The 17,649-nt window shown below is 36.8% G+C and overlaps 4 protein-coding genes and 1 non-coding gene across 5 annotated transcripts; 2 read left to right on the top strand and 3 right to left on the bottom strand.

Moving 5' to 3' along the window:
* Nucleotides 1-566: 566 nt before the first annotated feature.
* LOC140795078 (dynamin-related protein 3A-like) lies at nucleotides 567-8,725 on the bottom strand. The gene is made up of 20 exons (XM_073147447.1): nucleotides 8,241-8,725; nucleotides 7,452-7,734; nucleotides 7,282-7,310; nucleotides 7,085-7,186; nucleotides 6,601-6,669; nucleotides 6,463-6,522; nucleotides 6,166-6,279; nucleotides 5,647-5,695; nucleotides 5,344-5,453; nucleotides 5,146-5,238; nucleotides 4,946-5,038; nucleotides 4,709-4,846; nucleotides 3,700-3,813; nucleotides 3,259-3,363; nucleotides 3,109-3,151; nucleotides 2,767-2,915; nucleotides 2,541-2,687; nucleotides 1,776-1,828; nucleotides 1,475-1,574; nucleotides 567-1,381 (listed from the first exon to the last, which is right to left on the bottom strand). Exons 1-20 carry the CDS (start codon nucleotides 8,607-8,609, stop codon nucleotides 1,130-1,132), a joined length of 2,472 nt encoding a protein of 823 aa, XP_073003548.1. The 5' UTR covers nucleotides 8,610-8,725; the 3' UTR covers nucleotides 567-1,129.
* A 1,017-nt stretch (nucleotides 8,726-9,742) lies between these two features.
* LOC140795020 (uncharacterized protein At4g15970-like) lies at nucleotides 9,743-11,026 on the top strand. The gene is made up of 3 exons (XM_073147379.1): nucleotides 9,743-9,823; nucleotides 9,905-10,267; nucleotides 10,523-11,026. Exons 1-3 carry the CDS (start codon nucleotides 9,743-9,745, stop codon nucleotides 11,003-11,005), a joined length of 927 nt encoding a protein of 308 aa, XP_073003480.1. The 3' UTR covers nucleotides 11,006-11,026.
* Nucleotides 11,027-11,875: 849 nt separating this feature from the next.
* LOC140795182 (uncharacterized protein At4g15970-like) lies at nucleotides 11,876-13,794 on the top strand. Its single transcript, XM_073147613.1, has 3 exons — nucleotides 11,876-12,285; nucleotides 12,765-13,130; nucleotides 13,264-13,794. The coding sequence occupies exons 1-3, from the start codon at nucleotides 12,022-12,024 to the stop codon at nucleotides 13,744-13,746; spliced, it is 1,113 nt and encodes a 370-aa protein (XP_073003714.1). The 5' UTR covers nucleotides 11,876-12,021; the 3' UTR covers nucleotides 13,747-13,794.
* Nucleotides 13,795-13,963: 169 nt separating this feature from the next.
* Nucleotides 13,964-16,421, bottom strand: LOC140795183 (large ribosomal subunit protein uL22-like). Its single transcript, XM_073147614.1, has 7 exons — nucleotides 16,227-16,421; nucleotides 16,112-16,148; nucleotides 15,896-15,936; nucleotides 14,784-15,014; nucleotides 14,596-14,698; nucleotides 14,447-14,514; nucleotides 13,964-14,288 (listed from the first exon to the last, which is right to left on the bottom strand). The coding sequence occupies exons 1-7, from the start codon at nucleotides 16,227-16,229 to the stop codon at nucleotides 14,247-14,249; spliced, it is 525 nt and encodes a 174-aa protein (XP_073003715.1). The 5' UTR covers nucleotides 16,230-16,421; the 3' UTR covers nucleotides 13,964-14,246.
* On the bottom strand, nucleotides 15,335-15,461 carry LOC140795835 (small nucleolar RNA snoR74). Its single transcript, XR_012110367.1, has one exon. It is a non-coding gene; the product is annotated as a small nucleolar RNA snoR74 (small nucleolar RNA).
* Nucleotides 16,422-17,649: the final 1,228 nt, after the last annotated feature.

Genomic DNA, 17,649 nt, shown 5'->3' with positions numbered 1-17,649 from the left:
ATGTCTCTGTATCTAAGGAGTATCTAAGGAGGGTTAGTATTTTATCTAGCTCATATCTTTATGCTCATAAATAATTAAAATTAAAAGATTTATATTAAAAAAAAAAACGAACTCGTTGAGGAACGATAAAAAAAAATCTACTCAGTTCAGAAAGTACCATGGGAATAGCAGGAAGAGTTGAAAGAAAAAAAAACAGCTGGAAGCAGGATAAGGGTGAGGATATGTAGGTTTATCCTGCTTTGGGTAGAGCTACTACCGCCAACCGGGCCAAAGACCATAGTGGTTGGGATCCTACCCAAATTCAATTTTCTCCATTAACATTAGGATTGATATTTGTTGAAACACTATAAACACATAATTTAAAGTCATGGTGGATTTTCCATTGTAGTCCATAGAGATCCAAGTCATGTTAAAATCTTTTGCGATAGCTAAATGCTCAAAAATTTGTAAGCTTGAATTACAAAGCACAATCGTTGTTGGATTAGTACAAACCTACCAGTCGGACTATCAGTAATCTCAAATCAACGATTATCAAGAATGCATACTGAATATGGATCAACAAGCTCTAGACCGCAAGCAGTTCACTGACCAAAAAGTTGCATTAATATCTGTGAAAGATTTTCTCTGTAAAAACATTAACTCCAGATTACAAAAATAAATGTCAACTGGACTTGCGAGCAAATAAATATCCAGTTGGCAGAATGAACAAATTTTTTCAGTTGCAACAAAACATTGAAAGAAGTGATGAGTGCAGCTGCCATAATTCCCAGTATCTGATGAACTAGGTAAGTAGGAAAACTTGACAATCGTCCAGCTTACCAAATATGGGGTGCACTCCAGGCGACGACCCCACCCAACTACATGGCTTCATATCATGACTCAGGCAAGCAGATAGGTAGGTTCTCTCTTGGATACCGTATAGAGAACTATACTGATGACAAAAATGAATGGGATATATACACATGATGCAGAACTTCTAAGATGCTGCTATCGTTGACATTGGGCCAACGATAAAAAGAATATAATTAGAAAATAGATGTACGGGTAATAGATGCAGGGGCCAAACTAACAGAACGTGCACCTTGGCATGCTACCTATATGCTAAAACTCTAGTGCAGATGAGAAGTGCTCATGCTCCAACTACTGGGTACGAACCCAATCCATTGGCATCAGAATTTGGAAAAAACGATGGCTGCTCCCCTGAGTGAGATGATTTCCTGGATCGTGGGTTTTTTGGGGAAGCTGCATATGGCGAGCTAAAATCATTGCCTCCATAGAAAGACGATGGAAGCCCATGGACCTTTGGAAGACCTGTTGTATCATTCTCCAGTGTATAGCCCTTCTCAACAGATTCCGCTTCAAGTGGTATTTCATCCAATGTCTGGTCAAGAAAACAAATAATCAGCAGTAAGCTTGGTAATGCATTATGCTGTAAATATCCATGATGAGCTTTTAAGAAGTGGAAAACACCAACCCTGTATGCCTGCTGCAAAACACGGAGTGTTTCTCTGATACGTTTTCTCTTGGCACTTATTTCATCAGGTTCCTTCAACATTTCTTCAAAGAGGTTTTCTCTGCAAGTATTGGACAACCATTAAAGCACACTTACTTGCCTATCTTTAATTTCATGGAGAAAGAAAGAATGGGGAGGGGGATGGAGATTATTCCAATCATCATTGAAAAGAAGCACCTGCTAAGTTAAAACAAGTTCAGACTTATTTTAATTGACTGTTGGCATTAGTAGTTTGAAAGATTGAATGAGAATGTCACAATACCTGTAAAGCGTTCTAATGAAAACATTATGGAGTTCTCGTTTTGTGTGATTGACCTGTAAGAGAAAAGGAATCAATCATTTGCGCACATAGTAAGAGAACAAGGAAAAATAAAAAGAAGTCTTCAAGTGTGGGAACAGCTTTGTCAATCACATTTCCAGTGTCATCAGTGTATATCAAAACTCGTGTCGGAGTATGAGACCAAAAGAGCAGTGGGGAAGTAGTAAAAGTGGTAGTGATGTAGTTCATCCATAAGTTGTCTGTACTTCTTTTCAATACACTATTACCATATTTTAATTTTTCTAACTAAGATTACCATATAAAAGGTTGCAAACATGACAACAATCACAACATTTTATGCAAATAGTATTTAGGGAATGCACTCTACTAAAAGTACCAGCAATGGGGGATAACACTAGCTAGAAGAATAGCTATGCAGAAAAAGTATATATATAAGAAGAAAAAAACATTAGCATCATCAGTGAATTGATTGACTTAATTTCACAATCTAAGATAAGAATCTACAAAGCCATACAGTTACAGGTTCTCATATTGAAAATGGAGAGACCGCAGCTGTGATTGATGCACCAATCATATGAAGCTATAAGGCAAGTACTAACCTAATGGACAAACTCAGACATTTCAACAGATCATCAGGCAATTAACCCTAATGGGAGATCTCCAATGTTTGACGATGATAATATGAGCTAAAAACAACATAAAAACAATCAGATTATTCAAAGTTCAAACTTGAAGTAAGCCACTTACCAGGAAATGCATAATTGCTTTGGGTACAGAGTCCTCGATATTTTTCCTAACAATATCATAATACGATTTCAACAACAATTTGGTAATTGCTATCTCGAGAGCCTCCTGTTCAGTCTGATTTTCTGAAGGCTTTAAAATGATTGGTGGCTGAGCCCCGATGACTATCAGTTAGACATTGAGCATAGAAGGAGTAGCAAAATGCAAGTGTTGGAAACAAATCATCTACCTCTCTTAACTGGATCATAGAAAGCGAATGTTCCACATTCTGAGCAGGGATGGTGTAAGATTTATTCATTGAAGTCTCTTTTACGGGTGCACGATCCTCACTATTACCGAAAATTGATGAAAATCCCCAACTTGATCCACTTGCACCTCCTGATAGACCCTAAAGTTAGATGGTCTAAAAAAAATTCAACTGAATAGTGCAATATAAGATAATAGTTATTTTTGCGTGCATAATAAAGAAATAGGCTAGTATAGAATGTGTGAGACCATTTAAACAATGGCAAAATGCATCAGAAATTTGGACATCTATCCTTTGTTCTAGATGTAACATATGTTTCCTTACCGGATGAGCCTGGTCTCTCAGCGTCAACACCAGTTCGAACTCCCTGATCATCATTGAAGAGAAAGTAAAGAAAGAGGGAAAAACAAGTGAGAATATGATATATGTATCATATAATTCAGAACATGAATCATGATGCAATAGAAAAACAACCTGAAGGGAATCAGAAACAATTCCGTTTCCAGCAGTTCTGGCCAAGATAGCTCGAGATTTTTGACTCTTTTCAGATGATTGTAGCTTATCAGAATCCAATCCATCCTGTATCAAAATTAAGATATAAATATAAATGAAAGCAGAGATAAAGAACATAGCTTAAAGGGCTTAAGAAGGCGAAAAAGAGCATCATGGTGAATGAGGCTCCCATAGATACAGGGCCTAGGGATGAACATAGGACAAACGTGAGTGTGAGAACATGAGTTAAAGGGCCATTATAGTGAATGAGGCCCCGCTACTACACAGACTACAAATCTTTCCTTTTTTTTTCCTATCCGGCAGGTGTATCTGTAAGCAACAGGGAGAGAAAAGCAAAAAATGGAAATCCAACAACCAAACAATTAGATAATACATGAACGGATAACAAAGAGATGGATATACCTTTGATTTGGGCACTGCTGCCAATAACCTAGCAGATTTAACTTGCTGTTGAGCTTGCTCAACAGCTTTACTGCCACCAATGAAGCTTGGATGAGAAGTGTTAATATAATCCATCTGCCAAATCAGTTGCTCAAATTAATACGTGATCTGAGGAACCAATATCACCAAACGAAAGCTTAATCCACAAAATCAATAAAGAGAATCCTTTACAGATATTTTCATTGTCAGCACACAAGCAAAGTCAAATTTGTCATACATCTTAGAAAGATATCTTCTATGAGCAAAGAGTAAAATGCATGTTGACTTGCAGAGAACTTTCCAACAATAGCATGTACTTGCACTAAACACAAGTTAGTCTTTACACATTATAATGTTCCGACTTGACATTCCTACTCACTTTTAGTCCTTACAAAATTCACGAGGTTAGACACATAGAAACATCTAGCATGTGGATCTATTCAAGAAGACTCGGTACAACTTCGACCTGAGCAGCTTCTGAATACCAAGTTTTAAAGCTAATAGCTGCAAGTAATATTATGGACCATCCATTCAGTGGTCAATGAAAGAAAGCGCAGGAATTAAGATGGAGGTGGCTAAAAATTTCCATAGAGGAAAAGGCCAAAGAAGGAAGAAAAAACCAAACACATTTGGAGAAAATGAGTCAATGGCTTAAAATGTAGCACCAAAGACTTGACTTCAGAGACAGTAGAAAGTAAGATATATGCCTGAAAGGAGGCACTTCTCTTCTTGTGGAAGTCAAAATATCTTTCTCTGGTCTCTTTTATGTGCCTGAAAGGATATTCGTATATTACCTGATATGTAAACCAGATTTCACTGCATCAGCTGATTCATTTAGTATTATGCATCCACAAATTATCATTTCCATTGTAATTAGAATTACCAAATTCCAGTAACTAGAGCTACTATTTTAGAGAAAGTGTGTTAATCACTATCATGAAATAAACTAGGTAACTAAACAATAACTGATAGATAAGACCAATTTCTGTACCTCCATTTCAATCATGTGGTTTATCATTGCTTCAGCAGGTTGGAGACCCTCTCGTAAGAATTTCCCAATTACTTCATCCATGCACCTTCGGAGGACAGGAAACTGTTGCAACTCATTGGCCAAGCAACGGTGGCTCATCTACACAAGTAGAAAATAATATATTGAAAAGTATTTCAATTAACGATTCACATAGTGTGTTCCTTCTCCCAGAATTCAAATTTTGAATTTGAGGAGTACCTTAATTAGCTCATCGTAGATGAATTTTGCACATTGAAGACTTGGGTCTAGCAAACGAGCTATCTGTCTGCGTACAAGAACCTCAAATGGCACCTAAATATTTTTTCCATGAGGCAAGAATTGTTGTCCAGAAACAGGAGATAGATTGCATCATAAAACTTATAAGTTCATAACGCAATATACTAATTAACAAACATCACCTCTGGTACAAATAAAGCACTCCGAGGACCAGTTGAATTCTGAATTGCCATGCGGATATCTTCCTCAGTTATATCATCACAGGGATCAACTTCCTAGATGAAGAACACAAAATATTAGAGCTAGTACTCTACGTATATATAGTTCTGGATGGAGCTTAACATATCTAAGAGAATAGCTGAAACTCAGCAGATCCGTGCCTCTAAACATTTCACAAAAATAGACTGGAAAATATAGTGAATCCGTGCTCCACCAGAAAGCTCAGCTGTTGATAATTCTTCATTTTTCCCTTCCACCATTGATGAAAAGGCTGCAGTAATAACACATCAAGGTGACTTACCACAACTATAATAAGAAAATGATAGCACAGAAATGAAAACTGATAGAAACAAGAAAAGGGAAATAGTAGATAATCTTGCGTTCCATATGTAAGTTTTTCTTATTTTATTCTCAATCTTTCAATGTCCCTTTAACCTGAATATTTCAGGTAACTCAAAATTTACCTTCACAATATTTTGCAAGAATGTTCAACAGCTTGGCACCCTGACCAGCCTGAAATGGTATAATAAAGAAATGGAACATCAAAAAGTGAGCCACTTTTCCTGATATAAGCAAACAATTTTTCACTAAATGACTAATGCAGCTTTAAGAAACAGGGCACAGTGGGAAAAAAAAGAGCTATACAGAGGAATATAAACAATTCCAAGGCATCAGAAGTGCTTCCAGAAGCATTGAACAATAGAACAAGGTAAACTACAAAATAAGCCAAAAAAATAATGACCTCCATTCTAATGCCTAGGAACACACACCTATATTCCTTTGTCACATACTATGGTCTACAATAGTTAGAATATAAAAGGAGAAAAAAAAATTAAAAAAAAAATAAAGCATGATTATCCAAAGTTAAGATACTTATTTGAGCACAAGAATGCCTTAGAAAACTACTAGTGAAGCTACTTCAATGCTATGCACAATATAGTGTCCCATACTATGATTAATGCACCACGATAAAGAAAACAAACCTTTGATTCAACCACATCACCATAGACAGCAAGCTCCTTTGCCACAGCAGTCAATTGACCACTTATGCGAGACTTCAAACCTGGGAGAACAGTCCTGATGTGCTGCACCAAAATCTGCAGATTAAGGTCAGAGTCATCAGCAAGTATTAATTGATCTAAGAAAATACACTAACTTAACAGCAGAGACTGGTGACTATATTTATTTCTATGAAGTCTTAAAAATAAAATTTATCTGTAGATGTTTGAGTTGGGAGAGGTTTATTCGGGGAATAAGTTGGTACTTTCCAAGGAACTTACTTGATTGAGTTTCTTGGCTAACTGGGGGACACCACAGCAATGAGAGAGACCGTGATATACCTACAAAAAGCACAAGTACTTAATATATTTTTAAATGGAAAAGGGGCAAGAACTTGAGATTAAAAAAACAGACTATACAGGTTGATTTCGGAAGAAATTATCTTCAAATGCCAAAGCATCTTTGATGCTACGATTGAAGTTAATATCCTGCATTATTTAAAAAAACAGTTAGTGGATAAAAATCCATCACCTAATGTATCCAACAGAAAATTTTCTGGCCTTACAAGGTAAATGAAGATTTTATAAATTTCAGCTATTGTAACATCGATATTCTCAATCTCTTGCATGCATGATGCATATCATTTTCTTTGCTGGAGTTGCATTACTATGTGAAAGATAATGCAATGTTCAATCCTAGTCTCCTAGATATTACCAATTCATTCACAAACAGCATTCACATATATGGATGAATGGAACTCTTATGAAACTGTGAGTACTTCCATGTTTTTTCTTTTCCTGAATTTAATAGACTTTTTTTTCATAAAATAAGCACAATCACAGTACATTGCTGATAAGTGGCAGGCATAAAAGTAATAGAGTTTAAGCAACATAAAGGACATACCTGTTGACTGCGGTTCACTACACCGATATAACCAAGTCGCAGGGGAATCACATTTCCCAATAAAAAGTTGCGGGCATCAGTGCCTCTGTCCATTATATCCAACTGCAGTCACAAATAGAAAGCACAGTGTCTTATTAGCTACTAACTATGGCAGAAGTCACAGAACTAGAATGTAGAATTCAGAGCCACAGATCAACCTTTGTGATAACACCAATAGTTCGAGATCCTGCAAGAAGAATACAAGTAATTATTCAGTTGGTATAAAAATCTAGCAGCCAATCAACATGGCATACCTTTGGTAAAATTCCACAGATCACAAGTGAACCATTAACGTATAAATATTTTAAAGATTGCAATATTATCTTACCGTCTGGATCAGCTATTCTCGCCATTTGAAGGGCATCAGAATTCGCTAAATCTGCATTTGCTGGTGAAACTGCTAATATTATGCAAGTCTTATGTTTGATGTACGATAAGATCATCGTCCTAATTCTTGCCTCAATGTCAGTAGGTTGGTCGCCAACTGGAACTTTAGTGATTCCAGGCAAATCAACTAGAGTGATATTCAGAACATTCGGAGAAAATATTTTTAGACGAATTTGCTTATCTGAGACGCCCTTGTTCTCTCCTGCTTCTCTGTCCGTTTCAGCCTGCACTAATAAAACAGGAAATTCATAGCTAAATTGAGAATAATCAAGAGTATAACCCATTATAATGTAAATAAAAATGATTTTCCCGATCAATAGGACTATAAAATTGTAATTCTGTGAAGAGACAAAAGTTATAAACATCCAAGGGCACCAAGAAATGTAATTCACGATCAATAGGACTACAAAATTGTGTCACTCCTTACCTAAAAATAGAAAGCATCTGATTCCAAACTTTCAATGACTCAGAAAATAAATAAAATGCAAAGCATTTGTTTTGATTTGTAAAACCGTATACAGTGGCTTTGCCGTTATGGATCAGATACTTGGAACATGTTATAATCAATTGGTCACCACGAATTGGAATGGCTTTTCACCATAATCACATCCAAGATTTCATTTTTCTAATGAGATACTGTGAGACTCATGAAAATATCTAATTAAATCAATCTCCTTTAATCTAAAAAAGAGTAATCCGAAACCAAGGAAACCCAGGAATCCCGACTCACCTGGATTTCTCTGCGAATATCTCTAAAGTCGTAAAACCTCCTCCCGGGCAAGTGGAGGAACTCGCCCCACTCATCCCCCTCCCCCGGCGACGCCTCCGGCCTCCGAGGAAAGTGCACAAGCTGCAGCACGAGCGGCCTCCTCGTACATATATCGGATCCACGGGGCAAGAAATCGCGCCCTACGAGAGCTTCAAGAACGCTCGATTTCCCACTGCTCTGGCTCCCGACCACCGCCACCTGAGGCAAATCGATCGTGGACGAGCTCCCGAGCTGTGCGAAGATGTCTTGTAGCTTGTTCACGATCGGGATCACCGAGCTCCCCACCGGTCCTGCCGCCGCCGCCGCCGAAGCCGGAGACTCCTCCGCCATCCGATGCGATCGAGATCTAGGGTTTGGATCGGACGGTGTTAGGGTTTCTTCGAAACCCTAAGCTAAGAATTCGCAGGAGAGAGAGATTGGATTCAAGAAATAGCTTCAAAAGACAGTAGTGGCGAAAAGGGGGTGGATGTATGGAAATTTTTAGTGAACAGAATGACTTATTTAACCTTTATAGCATTTTTATTTACTCGTAACTACTTTATCAATAAAGTGCCCAAAGATTGAGGGTAGAGTTGTAAATTCCGCTTTGACTATAGTCTCGTGATCTCGTCGGGAAACTATACGGTGGCGGGCGTAGATGATGACTAAATGTTCCTATTTTCATACAACATTTATGCGGGAATATCTTAACCGTTTAAATTAAATATTCTTAGTGGGATGAACCGTAGATCGTTCATTATGTGTAAAATTCGTATGCGAGCGTCTCCGATAAAGGAATTCATGGGCTGTGCTCAGAGAGAGTTGGGCCTTCTTCGGTTGGGCCGCCAGGGAAGTGGCGATTGCTACATGAGGACCCACGATTTAGACCATCTAAAGTGATACCTCCAAATAACGCAGCTGATTGGTCATTAAGTTTAGCCAAAATAAATAAATAAAAGGAGTCATTAAAATATATTTTTAGGGTTAATTATAGTTATCACAGGATTAGGTGGAAAGTTAATTTATATTACCATCACAAGACCAGCGATCTCATATATTATCTCTACTCTTAGTCAGTTTATGCAGCAACCAAGAAGATCACATCTTGATGTCGTGGATCGTCTTGACATTCACACTCCTAAGTTGAGGGGGAGTATTAAAAGGAAAGTTAATCACTCTGCAATACTACAAAATGGAGTTTTGGAGTTATTAAAGGAAAACGATTACTCTGCAATCTGGCACAATGGGGATTTGGAATAATTAGCAAGCAATTAATTTTTCCTTACCTGTATTAAACTCTTGTATTACAGAACAAACGAAGAACAATATACACATAAGAAATTTCTCTGGGTTGTTTCTTCTTCATCTATTTTTTTTTTCACACTTGTTCATAGAAGAAGATGATCTCATTCCTACTTGGGACCACTGTTCTGATGATATCTTATTACCTCTCTGCAAACCCAAGTGGGAGATCATTAGAGATGATGGCTTGGAATATTAATGGAACCCAGATGGGTCCTTGCATTGAAGAGGTTAATAACACAAAGGTTGTTCCTACTGAAGAGGTTAGTATCATTTATATTCTCTTAATTAATTATGTTAAGCTTCAGCATTAAATATATAATTCTTTCTTGTTTTGAAAACAGGCACCATTTCAAGATTTGGTACCCTTATTGAGAAGAGCAGCAACAGATGATAAGACGATCATAATGACCTCGGTGAACGGAGCATGGGCGGCGCCGAATTCCCTACTCGATGTCTTCCTCGAGAGCTTCCACATTGGTGAACAAATTGAGCATCTCTTGCAGCATCTAATTATCGTGGCAATGGATCCCAAGGCGTTCAAGAGATGCAAAAGTCTGCACCCTCACTGCTACCTCCTTAAGGTAAACGGCACCGACTTCACTTCCGAGAAGGTGTTAATGAGCAAAGGCTACATCGAATTGGTTTGGAGCAAGCTCAAGTTTCAGCGCCGTATTCTAGAGCTCGGATACAACTTCCTCTTTACGGTTCGTGCACGTAACTCATCAGGAAATTTTTCTAACACCACCCCATTTTTTAATAATTTTGAGACTAACACTTCATCTTTAAACTATTTATAATCCATTTTATCCTTTTTGACTGATTATAGTTGACTTAGACTATGATATTACTAAAATACAAACACTTTCTAAGCTAAATCTACAAGAACCAAATATACTGAAACTCCCTTGAGAAGAGAAGAAAAAGAAAAGAAGACAGTGAACTTTCCTTAATTTGCACAGGATATTGACGTCCTTTGGTTCAGGAATCCCTTCAAACACACAACAGTTCTCGCGGATCTGACGACCTCATGCGATTTCTTCTTCGGTGATCCCAAAGATCTTGCAAACTTCCCAAACACCGGACTCTTCTACGTCAAGTCCACTAGGAAGAACGCGGAGATGCTCAAGTGCTGGTACGAATCCAAGGCACGATTCCCTAACAAACACGAGCAGAGCGTCTTCAACAAGATCAAGCGTGAGCTCATCCATCGCTTCCGAGTGAGGTTTCGATTCATTCCCACAGATATTTGCGGCGGATTCTGTAGCCATGGCAAAGATCTGAGCAAGATTTGCACAATGCATGCAAATTGTTGTGTTGGGCTTCAGAACAAACTTCATGATCTGAGGAATGTTATGGAGGATTGGAAGACCTACATGGCTTTGTCGACGGCGGAGGAGAGACGGGTGGCTACGTGGAGAGTTCCAACTAGATGCATTATATGATGCAGCATGCAGATGCAGTAGAGGAGGAGCTTATGGCTGCCTACAACCATACTGTAGGATTCACATCCAGGTTGAATTAAAAATTATACAGTATTTTGGGTGGAATTATATATAGCAAGACCCAAGATAGTAGGACCACAAATTAATTAGGTTTTAATATGCTTCCTTGCATGAGATATTCTATAGAATTATCGTGTGATTGCTCATTAACTAAAGCATAATTGTTGTTCTCGTTATTGAATCTTTGCATATATTTATTTTGAAAGTCCAAGCAGGTAGGTCAACTCCAGATCCAAGAACATGACCCTGAACAATTCTTTACGTTACTTGAGAAATAAAAAAATTGGACTGGAATTGTAAACAACTCTTAACGAGGATGAAGAGTTGACATAGGAATAAATGGTACTGGGTGAATGGAATTAAAAAATAATAATTATCTTATCACGTTGGGGTTCCTTCTTATACTTTATGATATCTTAACAAGCTTAAAGTTGGCGTACATAGTCAACAATCTTTACTTCTCTCTTATTTGTTTTTAAAAATATAAAAATTTAACGGTCAGTCTTTAACTAACCGAAGATTATTACATTGGTTTTTTTAATTTTTTATACCAAGAATTGTGGAATTATTGGCATAAGGAAAAAAAGAAGGGAGAATGATTATGGAGCTCGGTTTGATTGGAAGTGGGAACTTTTATATTATTAGGTCACAATCAAGACATGGACCACAAGATTAATTTTACCATTTAAACTAATCTTAATCCACATCCCATTCCCAATCCTTTCCTTTTCTTGATCACTGTGTCTCTCTATGAACCAATCAACTAATAATTTCTCAGTATAAGAGTCCAAACTAAAGGCTACTTGCATCAGCTTTTGGAATTGACCTCCAACCATAGTTTCAGACAGCAAACTTGACTAGGCTTCTTTGTTTCTTCTTCCTATTCTTCTCCTCTTCCTTTATCTCTTTCTTTCTTAGCCAAAAGAAAGTTTTGGCATCCAAAGGTGATCAACAACATGAAACCTGTTCAGTTTCGCAAATATTTCCTTCTTGGGGCAGCCATGGCCACTGTTTGCTTGTTCCTTTACCTATCAGCAGACTTGGGTGAAAGGTCATCAAAGCTATCATCAACTTGGAGCAGAGGAACTCAGATGGATTCTAATGGCAAAGCTAGTGATGATAAGATGTCTTATATCAAAGAGGTTGTTAGCAAACCAAAGATTGATCACACCAAGTTTGTGAACAAAACAAAGAGGGCTCCCTCTGCTTCAACTAAAAAGGTTATGTTATGCCACTCTTCTTTTATATTATTATGTTCATCTAGATTCATCTTCTAGTTGTTCTTTTGGTGAACTAGGAAATCTTTTGTTTCCTTTCCAGAATTTGGAGAAAAAAAAATATTGATCTTAGGATTCTTCTGTAGTAATCATGATCATTTATCTCATGCAATTCTGATTCAGTTGGTTGATATGTCTCTGTCCAATTTAAATGAAACAGTATGATTCATAAAAGATTAAAAAAAAATGTTATAAATATATTCTTGAAGTACTACAATTAATTTCCTAAAGCCTGTCAAATCTAAAATCATTTCATATTCAGTAACTCATTAAATGAATGCAAACATCCCATGCCTATAATTGTAGAAGTATATCTTAATTACCTTTAGATAGATTATGTTTGGGTGTCAAGAAAGAATTCCTCATTTACTAGATACTCAGATCTTTACCTCACCAGGAAAAGTTTTGAATTTTATCAACAGACAGAGCCATCTCAAGATCTATTGCAGCTACTGAAAAGAGCAGCTATGGTTGACAAAACAATCTTGATGACTGCGATCAATGAAGCATGGGCAGCGCCGAATTCCTTTCTCGATCTCTTCCTCGAGAGCTTCCATCAAGGAGAACAGATAGAGCATCTTCTAAAGCATCTGATCATTGTAGCCATGGATCCAAAGGCATTTGACAGATGCAAATCTGTGCATCATCTTTGCTACTTCCTCAAGATACCGGGCTTTGACTTCACTTCTGAGCAGTCATACATGAAAAAAGACTACCTTGAGATGATGTGGGGAAGGAATAAGTTTCAGCAAAGTATTCTAGAGTTCGGATACAACTTCTTATTCACGGTACGCATTGTCCTTTGAATAATTTGTAATAGATCAAAATATAGAATATTAGCTTTTAGAGCAATTGAGGAATTCACTTCTTATCATCACTATATTCAGTTTCTTGCTTTGACATGATAACATTGCTTTGCAGGATGTGGATATTGTGTGGTTCCGAGAGCCCTTTCGACACATTCAACCTGATGCGCACATCGTCATGTCTACTGATTTTTACATCGGAGATCCAAATTCTTTAGGAAACTACCCTAATGGAGGATTCCTCTATGTGAAGTCCAGCAAGAAGACAGTAGAGTTCTACAAGAACTGGCGACTGTCCAGGGAAAGATTTCCTGGTCAACATGAGCAATATGTTTTCGACAAGACCAAGGGTGAAATTTCTGCAAAGCTTCATGTTAAGATACAATTCTTGGACACAACTTATTTTGGTGGATTTTGTCAGCATGGCAAGGATCTGAATAAGATCTGTACCATGCACGCAAATTGCTGCGTTGGGCTAGAGAATAAGCTGTTTGACCTAAGAAATGTTCTTGAGGACTGGAAGAGATATAAAGCTCAGTTAGCAGAGAGGAGAATGAGTGATTTTTCTTGGAGAGTTCCAGGTAGATGTATTCATTGAGAACTTTGTACATGTAATAAATCCTACAGTATTCATTCTTTTTTTCAATGACAGATTGCTATGTCAGTGGTCAGCTAGATGATGAGACTACTAATTCTGAAGCTCCAAAAACATTGTATGAAATATATATACGTATAATCTCATACAATCAAATTAGATGTGAATCAATCAAATTAGACAGGCTAAATCATATGTTGCTGCAAGAAAGTAAAACAAATAAACACAAAAAAACATCCCGCTTAAATCAAAAACAAAGATCCATGAGTACAACTCTTAACATAACAAGAAGCCCTCTATCTTAATGATACTTCAACCGTCACAGAATATAGTGTAAGTTTAACTGGAAATATATGATCTAATTAATGCAAACTAAACCCCCAACAAAAATCTTTGGTTCCAAGTCGGCGTAAACTCCATCTCTTGACAGACAAACAGTGACAGAAATTTCAACGCAAAACTAGTCCATAACAGTTTCAGGAAGAAGTTCCACTGAACAGGACTTAGGTGTTCTTGGTCTTCCTAGGCGCAATCTGTGTCTCGGGCTGCACATACAAAATATAATAAAATCACATACATGGACTTGCTTCTGTAAAGGACACAGCAGTCAAATAAAACCTTTGAAGAATTTGTGATCGTTATATTCTAGATGAGCACAAGATGCATAACTACAGAAGAAACAAAACAGAAGGGAAATAAATACCTCTTTCTTTACTGCCTCTTCCTTCTCAGACAAAACCAATTCAATGTGACATGGAGAGGACATATAAGCTGCAATAATACAGAATGATTAAATCTTAAGCCAAAAGAAATTTAAAAAAAAGATTAACCTGTTAAAAAGGTCGAACTCACGATTTATTCGCCCATGAGCACGATATGTGCGACGCCTCTGCTTCTGGGCCTGGTTCACCTGGATATGTGATATGTAGAGAGTATCTACATCCAAACCTTTAACCTGGCAATAAGTGGATGAACTCATTTTTTTGGCACAAAGAAGGTGCTTAGTTATAAACTAAATGGCACTATGGAAGATAACGTACATCAGCATTGCTTTCAGCATTCTTGAGCAGATCCAAAATAAATCTGGCAGATTTGGCAGGCCACCGTCCCTGTCCATTTGACTGGCGAACCTTAGCTTGACCTGTACGTCCTACACCCCTGCAGAACCTACGGAATGGAATGGCCTGCTTGTGAGCAATTACATCTTCAAGGTATCTTTTAGCCTTCGCCAGAGGCAGTTTCCTAATTGCAAAGGCTGTCTCGCGGGTATTCTGCAGAAAACATTAGTCACTAATATTAATGAATAGTCATATTTATAGATAACTTCGATAAGAAAGACATAGATTGATTATAGTATGTAATAACATAAGAAATGGCATTACAGGAGCACAGGTTGTGCAGCATATAATGACATTTTAATTGCTCAGAATCTGTTCACTAGAGTAAGAGAGAGAAAGAGAGACGAGAAAAACCACATATAAAAGACCTGTCCTGAACGGACTCATAAAGCTAAAAGCATCATTGTCACAACAATTAAATGAAAACAGGGGAAAGGAAAGAACATAAATACAAAAAAAAAAAAACTACTATTTTATGTAGCATTGTTTACTGAACCTTTTGTCATATAGTTTCCATAGGTTCACCCAATAACCTTGCATTTTGTTTTGCCTAGAGATTACGAGAGAACTGCTTATGAAGAAACAGAACCCTGCTTTCTTCTTTAGGTAGTAGGAGCCTCAATTAATCAAAATTCAGGTTTTTTCCAACAAAAATAAATAACAATCTTTATTGAAGATGACTTGCCCATCCTAGAAAGAACAGGGCGTCATCATTCAAATATATGAATATAATTTTATATATCATCACAAGCCAACAATTCGAAATCATATGTAATAAAGCCCTAGTTACACTTGCAGCTAAAACTAGTACGCCATTAAAGCAAAACTTATCTCTTAAGTAAAAGCAAAATCATATACAGATTTATATATAAAAAATAACTTATTCTCGTAGGGCGATGGAAACTATTAGCTAACTAAATCTATCCATTACAATAAAATTAAACACTCAAACTTTGCACTTAAAATACACATCTAAAGATCAAAATCTCTACAGAATAGAGGTATCGACACTGTCAAGATGAGAAGTCACACACCTTGAAGTGAACCCTCAAGTCCCGGCCCATGGCCTTGGAGGCTGCAAGAAAAATAAAATATGAAAGCAAAAGATTAAATCCAAACAGTAAAAAGTCCACCACCAAATTCCAGCAAATAGCTCAAAAAGGTGTCTAATTTCCGCACTCTACCCGTGAATTCGGAGAGGTAGAGAAGAAAGACGAGAATTTGAAGCAAAACAAAGCAGAAGATCTTACACTTGGTGGGATTCGCCGGCTCTCTCGAGTACTTCACCTGCGATCACAAACTACGGCGTCAGAAGGAAACACAAACAAAAAACCGAAACCAAGATCGAGAGAGAAGGGATTCTACCATGACCGCTTCTCTCGAGCTCTGCTGCGAAGAAGGCAGAGTCCAAAATGCGGCGCCTCCACAACTTTCTCCCTTTAAAACCCTAGATTTGGGTTCGCTTCACGGCCCGGGTGAGACGATTTATAAACTCGACTCGCTTCTGACTCAGCTCACTCGTTCTATAAGCAAGCCGGAATTAAGCTAAATCCTAATTCCGGTTAAGCTCAAGCTCGACTAGGAATAATTAAAGGGAAAATACAATTCACATCCCCGGTCAAAATTCTAATAACTGATTAATAGACATTAATTTTTTAATAATAAATGTCCAAAATTAATTTTCTTTTCTTTTTTAAAAATGACCTTTGTGTTGTGTCCTTGTTTCACTTCAATCTTTCTTACTTTCATATTTTAAACACTTTAAATTTTCAAAATAAAGAAAGATAAAGCAATTATAAGTACAACAATTTTAATATAAAACTATCTCTACCATTAGTTTTGAATCCCCAAGAAAAAACTGATGATTTCTTATATAATGGAATTAATATACTTCAAATCCTCTAAATATAACCACTTTGAAATTCATCATTTTATTCCTAACATATGTTGGTCAATTTTCTCCTTCTCTTTTGTGTTAATGTGAGAAGCTCTAGTTGCTTCATTGATATTTTTTTTAATTAATGAGATATTTTATTATGCCTACAATAAAGGTACAAGTTTGAATCTTAATACCTTACTTCATTCTATTTTCTAATATCTTGATGTTAGTCCAAGAATCCCTAGCTTGCTTCATAATATCATATATATATATATATAGAGAGAGAGAGAGAGAGAGTATTCCAGGGCACAAGTTTGCACCTAATACTCTATAGAAAAAAAAATTCAAAAAAAAGAGTATCCATCATTACATTCCTAACCTACGTTCCTCAATTTTCTTATTCTCTTTGCTTCTTATATATAAAGTATCTATAGCATCGGCATCGGCATTGGTATCGACATCGGCATTGGCATTGGACTCGCACTATTTATCGTCACTTTGGTAGCCGGTCAGCTTTCTTCTCTTCTTAAATTTTCATCCTCTAATTTCTACCTACTTAGTAAAAAGAAACACCTCTTTATCTTTCTTTCCCCATTTGTCTTTTCTCGATCTCTTATAGATAAACATCATAATTACTGTTACCTTCTTTAAAATTTTATTATTATTAGTCAATTTGTTTTTTACTCTCCCAAAATTAGTATTATCGTTAATTTCTAATAGGATATTTCTAACCGATTATTGTTAAAGTTAACCCGATATGTAAATTGAATATATTTATTAAGCTTTAGAAGATGAATTTCATTTAGAATGATAAGATATAACCCTTATCAATCAAAGGTGAAAGACCAAAGATTTCTTATTTAAAGATTAAACTAAGCACTATTAAATACATCGGTTATCAAATACAAT

Source organism: Typha latifolia, chromosome 9 (genome assembly GCF_019914945.1).
Source record: "Typha latifolia isolate L0001 chromosome 9, TyphaL0001v2, whole genome shotgun sequence".
NCBI lineage: Eukaryota > Viridiplantae > Streptophyta > Magnoliopsida > Poales > Typhaceae > Typha > Typha latifolia.
The sequence above is the reverse complement of the archived record's forward strand: the minus strand, read 5'-3'. Positions and strand labels throughout refer to the sequence as shown.

Coding starts and splice junctions, on each gene's coding strand:
- LOC140795078 (XM_073147447.1), bottom strand. CDS start 8,609: ATGGCGGAGGAGTCTCCGGCTTCGGCGGCGGCGGCGGCAGGACCGGTG. Junction 3,814..4,708: donor ACCACATGATTGAAATGGAG/GTACAGAAATTG, acceptor CTGATTTGGCAG/ATGGATTATATTAACACTTC. Junction 3,364..3,699: donor CAGCAGTGCCCAAATCAAAG/GTATATCCATCT, acceptor ATTTTGATACAG/GATGGATTGGATTCTGATAA.
- LOC140795020 (XM_073147379.1), top strand. CDS start 9,743: ATGGCTTGGAATATTAATGGAACCCAGATGGGTCCTTGCATTGAAGAG. Junction 9,824..9,904: donor AGGTTGTTCCTACTGAAGAG/GTTAGTATCATT, acceptor TTTTGAAAACAG/GCACCATTTCAAGATTTGGT. Junction 10,268..10,522: donor GATACAACTTCCTCTTTACG/GTTCGTGCACGT, acceptor TAATTTGCACAG/GATATTGACGTCCTTTGGTT.
- LOC140795182 (XM_073147613.1), top strand. CDS start 12,022: ATGAAACCTGTTCAGTTTCGCAAATATTTCCTTCTTGGGGCAGCCATG. Junction 12,286..12,764: donor CCTCTGCTTCAACTAAAAAG/GTTATGTTATGC, acceptor TTTTATCAACAG/ACAGAGCCATCTCAAGATCT. Junction 13,131..13,263: donor GATACAACTTCTTATTCACG/GTACGCATTGTC, acceptor ATTGCTTTGCAG/GATGTGGATATTGTGTGGTT.
- LOC140795183 (XM_073147614.1), bottom strand. Junction 15,937..16,111: donor GCCGGCGAATCCCACCAAGT/GTAAGATCTTCT, acceptor TTTTTCTTGCAG/CCTCCAAGGCCATGGGCCGG. Junction 14,289..14,446: donor AAGAGGCAGTAAAGAAAGAG/GTATTTATTTCC, acceptor TTGTATGTGCAG/CCCGAGACACAGATTGCGCC.